Genomic DNA, 12678 nt, shown 5'->3' with positions numbered 1-12678 from the left:
TGGTTTCAAGAGCCTTATTGATTTCACTAGTACTTTAGTAATATGTTCCTGTTCCAGAGGCTATTCTACTCGGACAAGCTTTTCTTACTATTCATCCTCAAAATATAAATACAGTATATACCCTCGAAAACAAATAAATTGGTGCTAGAATTCAAACATACTTTGTTCCCTGGTGAGGATTAGAGCAGCTGTGTGGTGTCCACATGACACACGTAGAGTGCTTCCAATACCACAATCCTCGTAATTGTCATAATATGTTATGGAGAAGGTGGAGGATGACACGTGGCAGGTGTCAAGTCGGGCTGTGATCGAGTTTCCAACCTATCATGTGCTACCGCTAACCGCTCCGCTGCTGAGGAATGTCGAGGGCCAGCACGTGGGGGGTGAGTTCTCCTTTTGTGTATGTGTGTCAATGTGTTCCTCTTGTGTTTCTATAGCTCCACGGCATGTTGAGAGTGGTGATGGAGCCGTTGCTGGGTGATATGCCTCTTGTTGGAGCTCTGTCTGTGTTCTTCCTCAAGAAGCCAGTAAGTGCAGACGCTGATAATACGACCCTGGTTAATTTACTAAAGCTGTTTAGAAGAGCAGCAGTGGGAGATTTAATGACACTGCCGTCTCAATAAATGCGATATGATTAGGGTAGAGGCTATTAAACTGGGATTTGTATGTTGAAATACCACAACAGATGTCTCCTAGAAGAGATGGTGCAACAGTGCAACACACTACCCATTCAGTGTTATACACTTATTCTACATGGCATTGGCTGTCTCACTTTATTCCCTATTTTTGTCAAGGTTGGCCCTATTTCTGTGGCTTTCACAACATAACCTGAATATCTTTTATACCCCAGTTTGTTTCTCTTTATATTTTAGATTCTCACAAAATGTTATAATATTGCATAAAACAAATATCAATCTTTCTGCCCTTTTCAGGCAGAAATAATGGACTTAAATTGGACTTTAAATCTTAACTTTATAAAGTCAAGTCTGAATCACAGCGCAATGTGTTACTTTCATTTAACAACACAAGTTTAATATCAGTTTGTTTCCCATCTCTGGCATCGCTAACAACATTGTCCATGTTCTGCAGCTTAAACACTCTCCATCACTACATGATTTGCATTTCACCTTGGCAGTTGCTTACATTATCTATATCTTTTCCAGAGCACATTACATCAATCTTGCTGCTCAACCCCTGTGCAGAGCCACTGCTGCACAGCTTAAAAATGTTTGACCGATTTTTACCAAATGGGTGGACCCAGTGGAACTATAGCAGAGCTTTAAATAGCCACAGATCAAGCCAGCCCTACTTTAGCAGATTTCTCTACCCCAGGCACTCAGCTAAAACTCAAGGTGGAGATATGACTGTAGGAGGGAGAAGGCAGCATCTTTACTCAAGAAACCTTGGCGCAGTCCCACATGTCTATACACACACACACACACACACATACTTACACATCTCAATATTCTTTGCTTCGTTACTTTAGATGAGGAAAATGATATTGTTATCCTGGACAAGAGAGAAAATAAATTGCTAAGGCAATTTCCTGTGGGCAAAAAAAACACCTGCACATTGTGTCTCCTGGAATCAAAATAACTCTTTCTTTCAGCGTGCCATACAAGGCCTGATCCTGACTGCCAGATGAAATGGAAACATTTCCAGACCATAAGAGGTCTTGGCCACGGCGGGGCTGTGGGATCTTACTAATGTGACTCGGCGCAGTGTAAATAAAAAGAAGCAACACATTGTGCTGTGAGACCTCTGAAGAGATTTCAGGCTCATTTGAACATTCTTTAAACAAGGAAGCAGAGTCAAGCAGTGCACGATATCTACGCCATACTACTGATATTGTGAACATATGATTTGTTACATTAAACAAATTTATTTTTTAATTAAAAGATTGAACATAACGATAAAAATCTATTTTATGATTAATGAAATATCTTTAGGATGCAGAATGTTAAAAATAATGACAACCTTGATGTCTTAAAGGAATAGTTTGAGATCTGTGGAAATAATAGTCACTGAATCAATCGAAAAATTAACTGATAATTTTTAAAAAATAACTGATCAATCCTAAACATTTGCAGGTTACAGCTCCCCAAATTTGAGGATACTCTGCATTTCTCAGACATCCCCATCACATCATTCAGAGCCCTGCAGTGCTCCCCTTTCCCCTACAGCGCTCAGTGCATCTGCTGCAGAGTAAGCAACTTGGGCAGAGTAGTAGGATGGGAGAGTACGCGGAGAACAACAAAGCACCTTCAGCTTGAAGGCTGAAGCACATTAAAGCTCGCTGAGTAGTAGGATCTGCCTGCATTTAAAGTCTCAGCTGATCCACACTCTCTTTGATTTACTTTCTTTCTTTCTTCTCTTTTTGACAAACCTGATGCCAGTGTCACCCAGAAAGTGAATAACAATTGGTTGGTTTTGTGTTTTTGAGAAATACTTCTTAAAAACTGGTACATTTGACCACAGAGAAGCACATAGTCCCTGACCTCATTATACCCTGAAAACTAATGAGACCCCGAAGGGCTGCTGCTGCTTTAATAAATATTTCAGTTAGCAGGTGTTTTTGCATTAATTTTCATAAAAGGATCTGTGCGTTCTGTCTTCTGGTTGTGGCTCATAAACTGTAGCTAATTGTGCACTCAGCATCCATTTAAACACTTAGATAAGTGGTTAAGCAAACTCAGATGGAAAATCTAAAAAGTTGAAGGAAAAAAAACGTTAACGAGGCCAGAAAAAAAACAAAAGTTGTTTTATATTTTATTTACATTCCTTTGCCAAACTGTTGCGCAGTTGTGTGCAACAACCAGCCAGAATATGCCACACATTTTTCTTAAATAATTAATACGCCAGCAATATAGTGGGTGAGGTAGTGCTTTGTTTTCAAAATGGACCACAACAGTAGTAACTTTTCCACAGAACTTTTGATTTATATTATTTTGCTGCAACTTGTGTGGGACTCTTTTTCTCTGCTGTTATTAATCAGCAGGGTTTGTTGGCCAGAAAACAATATGCCAAGTGGTAAATGTAGTGCAGGGTGCTGGAAACAAAAAAGTTAAGTGTTTGGATCAATTTAAAGTCATTCACACTTTCTACTGTAGCAGCCTGATCACCTGGCATGTTCTCATTTGCATTTTATTTCTTCTTTCAGCTTCTGGACATAAACTGGACTGGCCTCACCAATATACTTGACATTCCGGGGCTCAAGTAAGTAACCTCAGTCGTGCTGTTCTTGCTTGTCAAGAAATCTTTTTTGTGGTATCTGAGAGTGAGAAATAAGTAGGATTTTGGCAGGGTTTTTCTTTCAGGAAACTGGAAACATGCCTACTTGAAAAATCTCAATGACATGTGTGTCAGGGTAGGATGGATTCATCATATAAGGTTCATTTATCAATGAATTTGATGTCAACACAGATTATCAAGTTTCAATATTATGCACCTGATATTGAAAATACACAGGGCTACTTCACTAGACTTTATTGGTGTATTTTCACTGTCTGTCCAGTATTTAAGAATTTTACCTGCTGGATGCCTGGGATGCCCTTGTCCTTGTTACTCTTGTAAATAAGAGCTTGACCAGACTGAGCTGATGTAGGCAAACCCGTCTTTTTGCAAGCAGACACTGAAATCATAAAGTATGATGTACTTTCTGTGACATGAGGTATGTTTACATGTGCACATCTTTTTCCCCTCGGGCAGTTGTGTGGAATGAGCAGAGAGTTGATTAAGAGTTGCTAACAGCCTAACACAATTACTCGCAGCTGTCTTGAGTGGTTTGTACATTATTTACACCCCAAATGAAGTGACACATGCATTAAGGCTGCATGTGATTTTCTGGGTTTACAGCTGCTTGTCATATACCCTGCTGATGTGGACAGACATGTTGGCACAGGCACTGCTCAGTGGCCGCTCTTCACCAGCTCTTCTGTTAAGTCCTCTGTGGGGTTGAAATTGATCCACCTAGCTTGGGCAATGCAATGTGTGTGTGTGTGTGTGTGTGCCTGTTTGTGTGCTTGTTGTGGAGGAAGGGCGTCACATGCAGAAAAGAGGCGTCAGGAGAAGCCCAGATGGTGAAATCGTAGCTGCAGCGACAGAGTTCCTTGAATGCAGCAGTAACAGACAGACAGCATCAGCTGACTACTTGAAGGCTCTCACAGTGTGTCTGTCTTAAACCAGTCATTAGTAATATAATGCAACAAATGTCTTACTTGTTTACACGTTGTAATCTGTCTTTGCTGTTGAGTTGGTTTTAGAAGCTGCATCAAAACAAGACTAAGACTTTACAGCCATGCAACTGGCTCTGATAGGCTGTACTCATACACAGCTGTCCTTTGAGCTAAAATGCTAATGCTATCTTGCTCACAGTGACAATACTCTCATGCTGATGTTGATCAGGTTTAATGTTTACAATGTCACCTTTTTGGGTGAGCATGTTAGCATGCTAACCTTTGATAATTTGTACTAAACAAAAAGTACAGCTGAGGTTGATGGTAATGTCGTTTTTTTTCTGGCATTTAGTCATAAACCAAAGTTAATTTTGACTTGACGATGGCGCTAGATGAAGAGTCAGAGGATCAGCTAAGATACTACAATTCATCCTGAGGGGAACAGGAATATCCGTACCAACACTTCATGACAATCCATCCAGTAGTTGAGATATTTCACTTAAAACGACAAATGACAACCTAATGGTAGACATTAGAGGAAAAGTCAGGGGATCACCAAAGTTATTAGAATTCATCCTTTGGGAACCATGAATGTCTGTAGAAGGTTTTGTTTCAATCCATCCAGTAGATGTTGAAATATTTCACTAGATACGGGAAAACTGCTGTACAGAATTTCATGGCAGTCCATCAAGTAGTTGTTGGAATATTTCTGTTTGGACTGACCCATGTTGCTAAGCCTACACCCTAAAAACATAGCTGTAAGTCCAAGGTGGGTTAAAATCAAGGGTAACTGGACTTCAGAATACTCTGAAATGTTTCGCTGGTTAGTATCTTCTTGGATACAGGACAGACAGCAGAAATGAAGAACCTTCTTGGATGAGAGGCGAAACACCTATCTTCAGCCAGTTACCCTTGACTTTAACCTTCCTTGGATAACTATGACCTGGATGACTGAGAACCTTTACAGACATTACTGTATGTCAAAGGCTGATAAATCTATAATGAGTAAAACACACAGTTCCTTATTGTACATACTGTATATTATAAAGTGTGAGTGTGAATATCTGCAGTCAGCACTGTTGTCCTGAAGTTAATGAATAAATGGTCTCACTTTTGTTGCTGTGCGTGCACGCACACAAGCAGATACGTTTCAGTGTTAACGCCAGGGGAGCGACAAAAATGCAGCAATAAGCACCGATGCAGCAGAAATCCCTTTACATCCTCAGTGCTCAGCTGGAGAAAAGCCCCAGCTCTGATCAGTCCCCAACCAGACAATCATAATGTTTCTAATCGGCTCACAGAGAAGAGCTGTAGCCTGCTGTTTCATCAGAATCAAATGAATGTTTCTCCTGACTCCACAAACAAACACAGGCGGTTGAATTAAGTTTATTTCATTGCAGTTTTTGTCAGAGCAGATGGAGCCTGAGCTGCTTCATTAGTGTTTAGAGTAGCAAAGGAAGTTTCCTTTCTCAAAGGAAGGTTTTTTGGGGAAAGTCATGACACTTGTTTATATAAATGATTGTCACCTGTCTATATTTATGACTTACTCATAACAATTAAGTCACCTTCATGGCTAGAATAAGTTGCTAAGTTGTAATTACCTGCAGGCATTTACTCCATTGACTGTAATCTTAAACCTATGAAATTCCAGCAAACTCCGAACTAGTCTTTGCCCTGAAATGTCAGATATTTGCTGACAGTAAATTGGTGAGTGGTTTGACATTTAGAAAGTTTTACATAATTCAGCTCACTGTTTGCTGATGGATGGATCCGTTGGCCTTTAACCTGTGTTTGCTGGTGTACTTTAGGGTCAGGTGTGATCTGACTTATTTGCTGTTGGAGCTGACAGCAGAGAGGAAGTTAGTGGGTGTTATAGAGCGGTTAGGAGCCTAATTATCAGGAAAATGCGGTATCTATGTGTTCTTTTCAACTAATGAGCAAGTTTAATAAATTAATCTTTTTTAATTAAGTAAATACATTTAAAAATGGGATTTAGAGGTAGCTTCACCACATGAGATCAAACTTGTGTGAGTTAGAGACTGCAGAGATGGCTGCAACTGTTAGTCGATGGCATGCTCAATAATTAGACTTGGCTATAGCTACATTATTTATGTATATGGGGTGGTGATGGAGCAGTGGCTAAGACACTTGCCTTTGGTTCAAATCTACTGTGAGACACCAGTGTGTCCCTGAGCAAGACACTTAACCCCTAGTGTATCGAGTATCAAAATAGATTTTTTGGTTACAGAAAACAGGACTCCAGCACCCTGTCTAGCCTTAACTAGCTAACTAAAATAATTGGATTAAACATTTCTGTGGATGCATCATTTTTATATGGTTCAACAGATACCAGATAACTCAACTTTGACCAAATGTGTAGTTACTGTGGTTTGACTTTGAAGGGCAGTACAGGAGGTGCAATAAGTGTAAGAGGAGGTTCTGGGTTTGTGCAGCGACGCTGTAACATCCTGGGCCTAATTCAACGAGACATCTTCGATAGGAGCCCCTAAATTTATAATGGCAATTACATAAGAGCTTTCACCTAGTGACTGTAAGTTGCAACACTGGTGGACAACTAGAACACACATTGGATAGGTATTAGGCTACTTGTCATATGACCATGTTGTTGTATCTGACATGAAAGCACTTAAGTGTCCTGCAGCCCATTTTGTAGATTTAACCGGTGTGTTTTTAGAGTCATGGGATGACTCCAGAGACAAACTCAGGATCTGCTCCTGTATGTATCTCGGGCTGCTTACGAACGCCTTTAATGAGGACATCCACATCATGATGTATGGACAGATGTGCTGTAATCACAACAGTTTTTCCTCGAGGGACTTGCTTGAGCAATAGCACCGGTTGTTGAATAATTTTTTTTCATTGGAGTTAAATTTTTTTCTAACTGTGATTGCAATTTTCCAGCTGTGCCACGGCAGCTAAACGGATAAAGGAGAACTTAATATTGCCATTCTCTACCCCTCACTGTCGCTGTTTTTGTCACAAAGTGTTGAATCATTAGTGGATTCAGAGATTTGTTGGCTATCAGCACCGACATGCTTGAATTGACTCCAAAGTTCCTACTAATTTCTCACATGTAAAGTAGAAATATACTGTACTAAGCTGAGATTAAAGGAGAATATTTATAACCCAAGGGTACCCTTACTGTCTTTTAAATAATTCATTGCTCCATTCTGTTTATGTTCCTTTCCTCCCTCCTCCCTTCTGTCCTCACAGGGGTTTCTCCGACAGTCTGATTCAAGACATTATCTATAGTTATCTGGTTTTACCCAACCGTGTCACGATCCCTCTGGTCGGGGATGTGGAACTGGCCGAGCTACGCTTCCCCATGCCAAAGGTACTAATGCAGTTTGAAAATACAATTAAACATGAGGTGGTTTAATTTGCCTGTTCTAACTGGGTTGGGTTTGCACATAAGCTGACGGCTTCATGAGGGAATTTATGGTTAGTAGCTGAAAGTCTTTGATAGTTGAATTTAATGCGGCCTGTGTGATGATGATAAAAGAAAGTGTCTATCAGGGATTTGTAGGTAACTCACAGCATTAAAACTGAATGAAACAAAAACAGTGAAGGCTTGTCAAGTCTTTGTCGCTAGTGCCAGTATCCATGGCAACAAGATCAACAGTGCACCGTGTTTCACTGAAAGCGGCGAGCTTCATGAGGAGATACTGTTTTGTGATGGTTAGGGTACTTTTTGCTATATTGTATGCATTGCACAGTAATCCAAGTGCCAGTTTGACTTTAATGTGGAACCACATCAGCTGATCAATTGATGAGTGGATTGAACAATTGGATGAAAAGACAATCGAAAACAATTTTGATTATTTAATAATCGTTTAAGTAAATTATACATTTTCAAATACAAGGGTTAGAGATGGAACAGTTTGAAAATTATATATCACGAATATAGTGAACAAAATTATCACGGTATTGTTAAAATGTGCTGAAAAAGATTAAAATGTACTGATACACACACTAAAACCGTTTCAACAAGTTTTATATTTAAAACCACAAAAAAAATTAACATTTTGTTTGCATAAACATTAAAATAATAACAGCCAATACCTTATGTAAACAAATGAAAACCATATAAGTATGCATTATCATTAAAGATGTAATATTATTTTGTATCATTATATTATTATAATATATTAAATTATAAGTAAATGCACTGATCCCATGCACAATAACATGAATACAAATGAGAATGAGTCTTAATAAGACAGTGACAGTAACTGCAATGAGCCCAAGAGCTGACATAAACACAGACTGCAGAGTTTCTCGTGTTCGGACACTTTTACAGCCAATTCAATGACTGCTGGATTTGAAATGAACAAAAAATGTCGTAAGGGAGACTAAACTGCATAACTCGTTATCATGTGCAGTGGACAAATACAGTCTGCAGCAGAACAATGTGTTTATTAAAAATAAATTGAATGACTTTGAGTTTTAGACTGTTGGTCTTACAAAAGAAACTATTTAAAAATGTCACCTTGTGATGGGCGTTTCTTTTGTACTATTACTATTTCTGACAATTCATAGACTAAACGATCAATTGCTTGACTCTATTAAAGATTAATAGATTAATTGACAATGAAAATAATTGTTAATTGCAGCCTAAGTGGAATGGACTCTTGACATTTGCAATCTAGTATAAATTAAATAAAATGTAAATAGTAACAGTGTTAAAAATATCATTCTCTTGCATTTCCTCACAATGCCCAGTAGATAATGTCAAATCTGATCAACTCTGACTCCAGTGTGGCCTCGAAGTGTCAGAGGCTGCTATTTTCAGGGTTGCTCCCATTAAAGCTGTGCTCTGCATGTCTCCACAGGGAGTCCTGAGGATTCACCTCTTGGAGGCTCAGGATCTGGAAGGGAAGGATAATTTTCTGGGAGGGCTGATCAAGGGCAAGTCTGACCCGTATGGCATCCTGCTGATCGGCAACCAGCTGTTCCAGAGCAAGACGATCAAGGAGTGCCTCAATCCCAAATGGAACGAAGTTTATGAGGTTTATGAGGAAAAGTTTGGGGTGTAGTGCAGTTTGTTAACAATGAAAATGTGAACCTGCGTTAATGTAGGTAATCTATTTATTGACTGGACTGGACCTTGTCTTCATCAGGCTTTGGTGTACGAGCACTCAGGTCAACACCTTGAGATAGAGCTGTTTGATGAAGATCCGGACAAAGATGATTTCCTGGGAAGGTGAGTTTCAGCAATGTGACTGATGTTTAACAACAAGATCTGTTGTGATCGGGCAGCTATATATAGGCAATCTAAGGATCTGGTATGACATTGCATATTACGTCCTAAACACAGTGTTGAACGCTGAGGGGAATGTGTGATGAAAAGTACCTGTGTTAGAATTTCATTACTTTTTTGGTTGCTTTTCTAAATTTCTAATGAAAGTTTTCAACTGTTAACAATTTTCAAAAGAAAGCTCGAGAGGCAATTCAACTGGCAGATGGGTGGCACTAGGGCTGTCGCGGTGAAGTAATTTGCCCAGCGGTAATTTGTTGTTGCTCAACAGCGGAAATTTTGCCATTTTTGATCACTGAAGTAATTTGGTGCCAAACAGCATAGTTAGTGTGTCTGCGGAGCTCACCTGACTGCACAGCGAGCCGCTAACAGCAGTTTTATGGTCTGAGCAAGCGAGCTTCTAGGTGCTAGTCAAAGTTAAACAACATTGCAGAGCAAACTCATTTCTGTAGTTTGATATTGTTACTTTCAGGGCATATCTCTCAAGTCAGTTTACATTACGCAGCAATGCACACACACACTCACACACATACACACACCAGTGTAAATAAATTACGTAAAATTACAAAATTACATGTAACTAGTAACTCCCCAACACTGGCTAGCAGACATCAGTTAAGAAGAAGAGGTGTTATCCCACAGTCCAAGCTCAAGGGCAAAGTTGTTGATTTTGTCCCAAGGCTGCAACAGCACACCCAGCGCTGACACCACAAAGCAGCCGATCGATAACTGGGCCCCTGCTGTTCAGATTAATTGCTTCTCTGCTTTCTGTTTGCCATCCCGATTTGACTAATTATTCGTCATTATTCACAGCCTGATGATCGATTTGACTGAGCTGCACAAAGAACAGAAGGTGGATGAGGTAAAACATTTTCTATGGCCAAATTATTGTACTCATGTAATTAGAATTTTCTAATACATTATATGTGGCAGGATTTCCCATGATGCACTGAGCTCCTCTCTCCTCTACTTTCTCTCCCTCTGTATGCAACCTTATCCATTATTGAATGCTACTCACCAGCAGCCAGTTAACTTAGCTTAGCATTAAAACTGAAAACAGCTGACTTTGTTCAAAGATAACAAAATTTACTAATTAGCATGCTACCTACTACAATGATGGACTGAACATGATTTTAGATGAATTTGCACCTGTGAAAACTCGAACTGTTTCATTTGTACACTCAGCTCCTTGGTTTACACCTGAACTACGTGAACTTAAAACTAAAGGCCGTAGGTTAGAGCGGTTATATGTCAGGTCTGGCCTTACTGTTCATAAAGAAATGTATGCTGAACATATTCGAAATTATAAAAATGCACTGTCCAAGGCTAAATCTGATTACTACTCAGATGGGAGTTAGTAATGGGAACTCCAGGTCCCTTTTCTTGGTGGTAAACAATATTCTGCAACCAACTGATTCTCTGCTATCTGATATGTATTCCACTGACTTATGTGATCTTTTTTTGCATGTAAGGTTGAAAATGTACATCAGCAATTAGGCCTACTTACTGGTACTCTTCACAATGACTCCTGTCAATCTATCACTTACACACCTCCCCACTCTGTTTTCTCTAACTTTACACTACCAACTACTTCAGAGATAGTGGGTCTGATAGGTAAATCTAAATCTTTGACTTGTCAGTTAGACCCTCTACCTACTCCTTTAGTGAAAGCTTGTTTACCAGCCCTGTCGCCATTGATTACTAAAATTGTTCATGCTTCACTTGTTTCTGGTTAAATCTTAAATCTGCTATTATTACTCCCATTCTTAAGAAACCAGGGGGTGATCCATTTAATTTTGATCATTTTCGTCCAATTTCAAATTTATTATTTATGCAAGTGTATTGCAGTTCAAATTCATGAACATCTTTCTAATAATAATTTGTATGAACAATTTCAATCTGGCTTTCGTCCCCACCATAGCACTGAGACTGCTCTTGTCAGAATAACCAATGATCTACTGTTGGCAGCTGACTCTGGGCTTTTATCCATACTTGTCCTTCTAGACTTGAGCGCTGCTTTTGATACTGTCTCACATAAGATACTTCTTGACAAATTAGCTTCTATTAGTATTACTGGCACTGCTCTGTCTTGGTTTAGGTCATATCTATCTGGACGCAGTCAGCGTATTCAATTAAAAGGTTTTCGATCAAGAACATCTATAGTCATAACTGGTGTTCCCCAGGGTTCTGTCTTGGGCTTCTTTTCATTATTTACATGCTCCCTCTTGGTTATATTTTGAGGAAATATGGGATTCATTTCCACTGTTATGGAGATGACACCCAACTCTACTTGTCTGCCAAACCCACTGGTTCTTTCCCACCACCATCTTTGTCCAGCTGTTTAGCTGAAATTAAAGATTGGCTTTCCGCTAACTTCTTGAAGGTAAATGGCAACAAAACTGAGGCTTTGCTTATTAGCACTCGATCTGTTTTGTCTAGATCTAATTGTCTTTCTTTGTACATTGACAGTACTGAGATCTATCCTTCTTCACAGGTTAAAAGTTTGGGTGTCATCATGGATAGCACACTATCCTTTGAAGCTCAAATTAATGATATCACGCGGATCGCATACTTCCACTTGCGTAATATTAACCGTCTCCGCCCCTTTCTTTCAAATAATAATACTGCAGTTCTTATTCATGCACTGGTCACTTCACGTATAGACTACTGTAATGCTCTTTTCACAGGTGTTCCCTCCAAATTGCTACATAAGCTTCAGTAGTTGTTAGTTGGACTGCTGACGTATTGCGGTAAGCGTGTCGACTCATTTCCGTTTCCGGTGCTTGTGTGTTGGTACCGTGTTGTGCTGCTCTCGCTAAATAACAGTTACATTTGTTTGATTACAGCGGCCAACTGTTCGCTAAACACTTATTCTTTACAGTAATTTTGCCTAAGCACTCACAGTTCTTTCCATCTTTTAGTGACTGCTGTTCAGTCTCATAGTTGTTCTAAAGTTTTGGTAACTGACGCTACAGTAATTTAGCTTAGCCGTTATCGACTTTAGCTTAGCAGCTAGCGATGGCTTCTCCTTCTCCCTCTCTCTCTCCTACTTTCTCCTGCTCGGTGTGTCAGATGTTTAGTTACTCCTCTGCCTCCTTTAGCGGTAATGGTACATGTAATAAGTGTAGTTTATTTATAGACATGGAGGCGAGGCTCAGTGATTTAGAAGTCCGGCTCCGCACCTTGGTAGATCAGTCTTTAGCTACTGTAGCTAGCCAGTCCCCG

At 39.6% G+C, this 12678-nt stretch overlaps 1 protein-coding gene across 7 annotated transcripts in view; it reads left to right on the top strand.

The window, feature by feature from the left end:
• esyt2b (extended synaptotagmin-like protein 2b) overlaps positions 1 to 12678 on the top strand; it is a 37949-nt gene that overhangs the window by 10166 nt on the left and 15105 nt on the right. For 6 of the 7 annotated variants that reach the window (XM_046033741.1, XM_046033001.1, XM_046037728.1 and 3 more), the window contains 6 exons: positions 438 to 527; positions 3161 to 3216; positions 7410 to 7530; positions 9029 to 9205; positions 9317 to 9399; positions 10267 to 10315. In XM_046033741.1, coding sequence (XP_045889697.1) covers positions 438 to 527; positions 3161 to 3216; positions 7410 to 7530; positions 9029 to 9205; positions 9317 to 9399; positions 10267 to 10315 — 576 coding nt within the window. The remainder of the gene's footprint in view (positions 1 to 437; positions 528 to 3160; positions 3217 to 7409; positions 7531 to 9028; positions 9206 to 9316; positions 9400 to 10266; positions 10316 to 12678) is intronic. The other variant, XM_046034555.1, reaches the window with a different exon arrangement.

Source organism: Micropterus dolomieu, linkage group LG01 (genome assembly GCF_021292245.1).
Source record: "Micropterus dolomieu isolate WLL.071019.BEF.003 ecotype Adirondacks linkage group LG01, ASM2129224v1, whole genome shotgun sequence".
NCBI classification, from domain to species: Eukaryota; Metazoa; Chordata; class Actinopteri; order Centrarchiformes; family Centrarchidae; genus Micropterus; species Micropterus dolomieu.
Note: the sequence above shows the minus strand (reverse complement) of the source record. Positions and strands in the feature narration are given on the sequence as shown.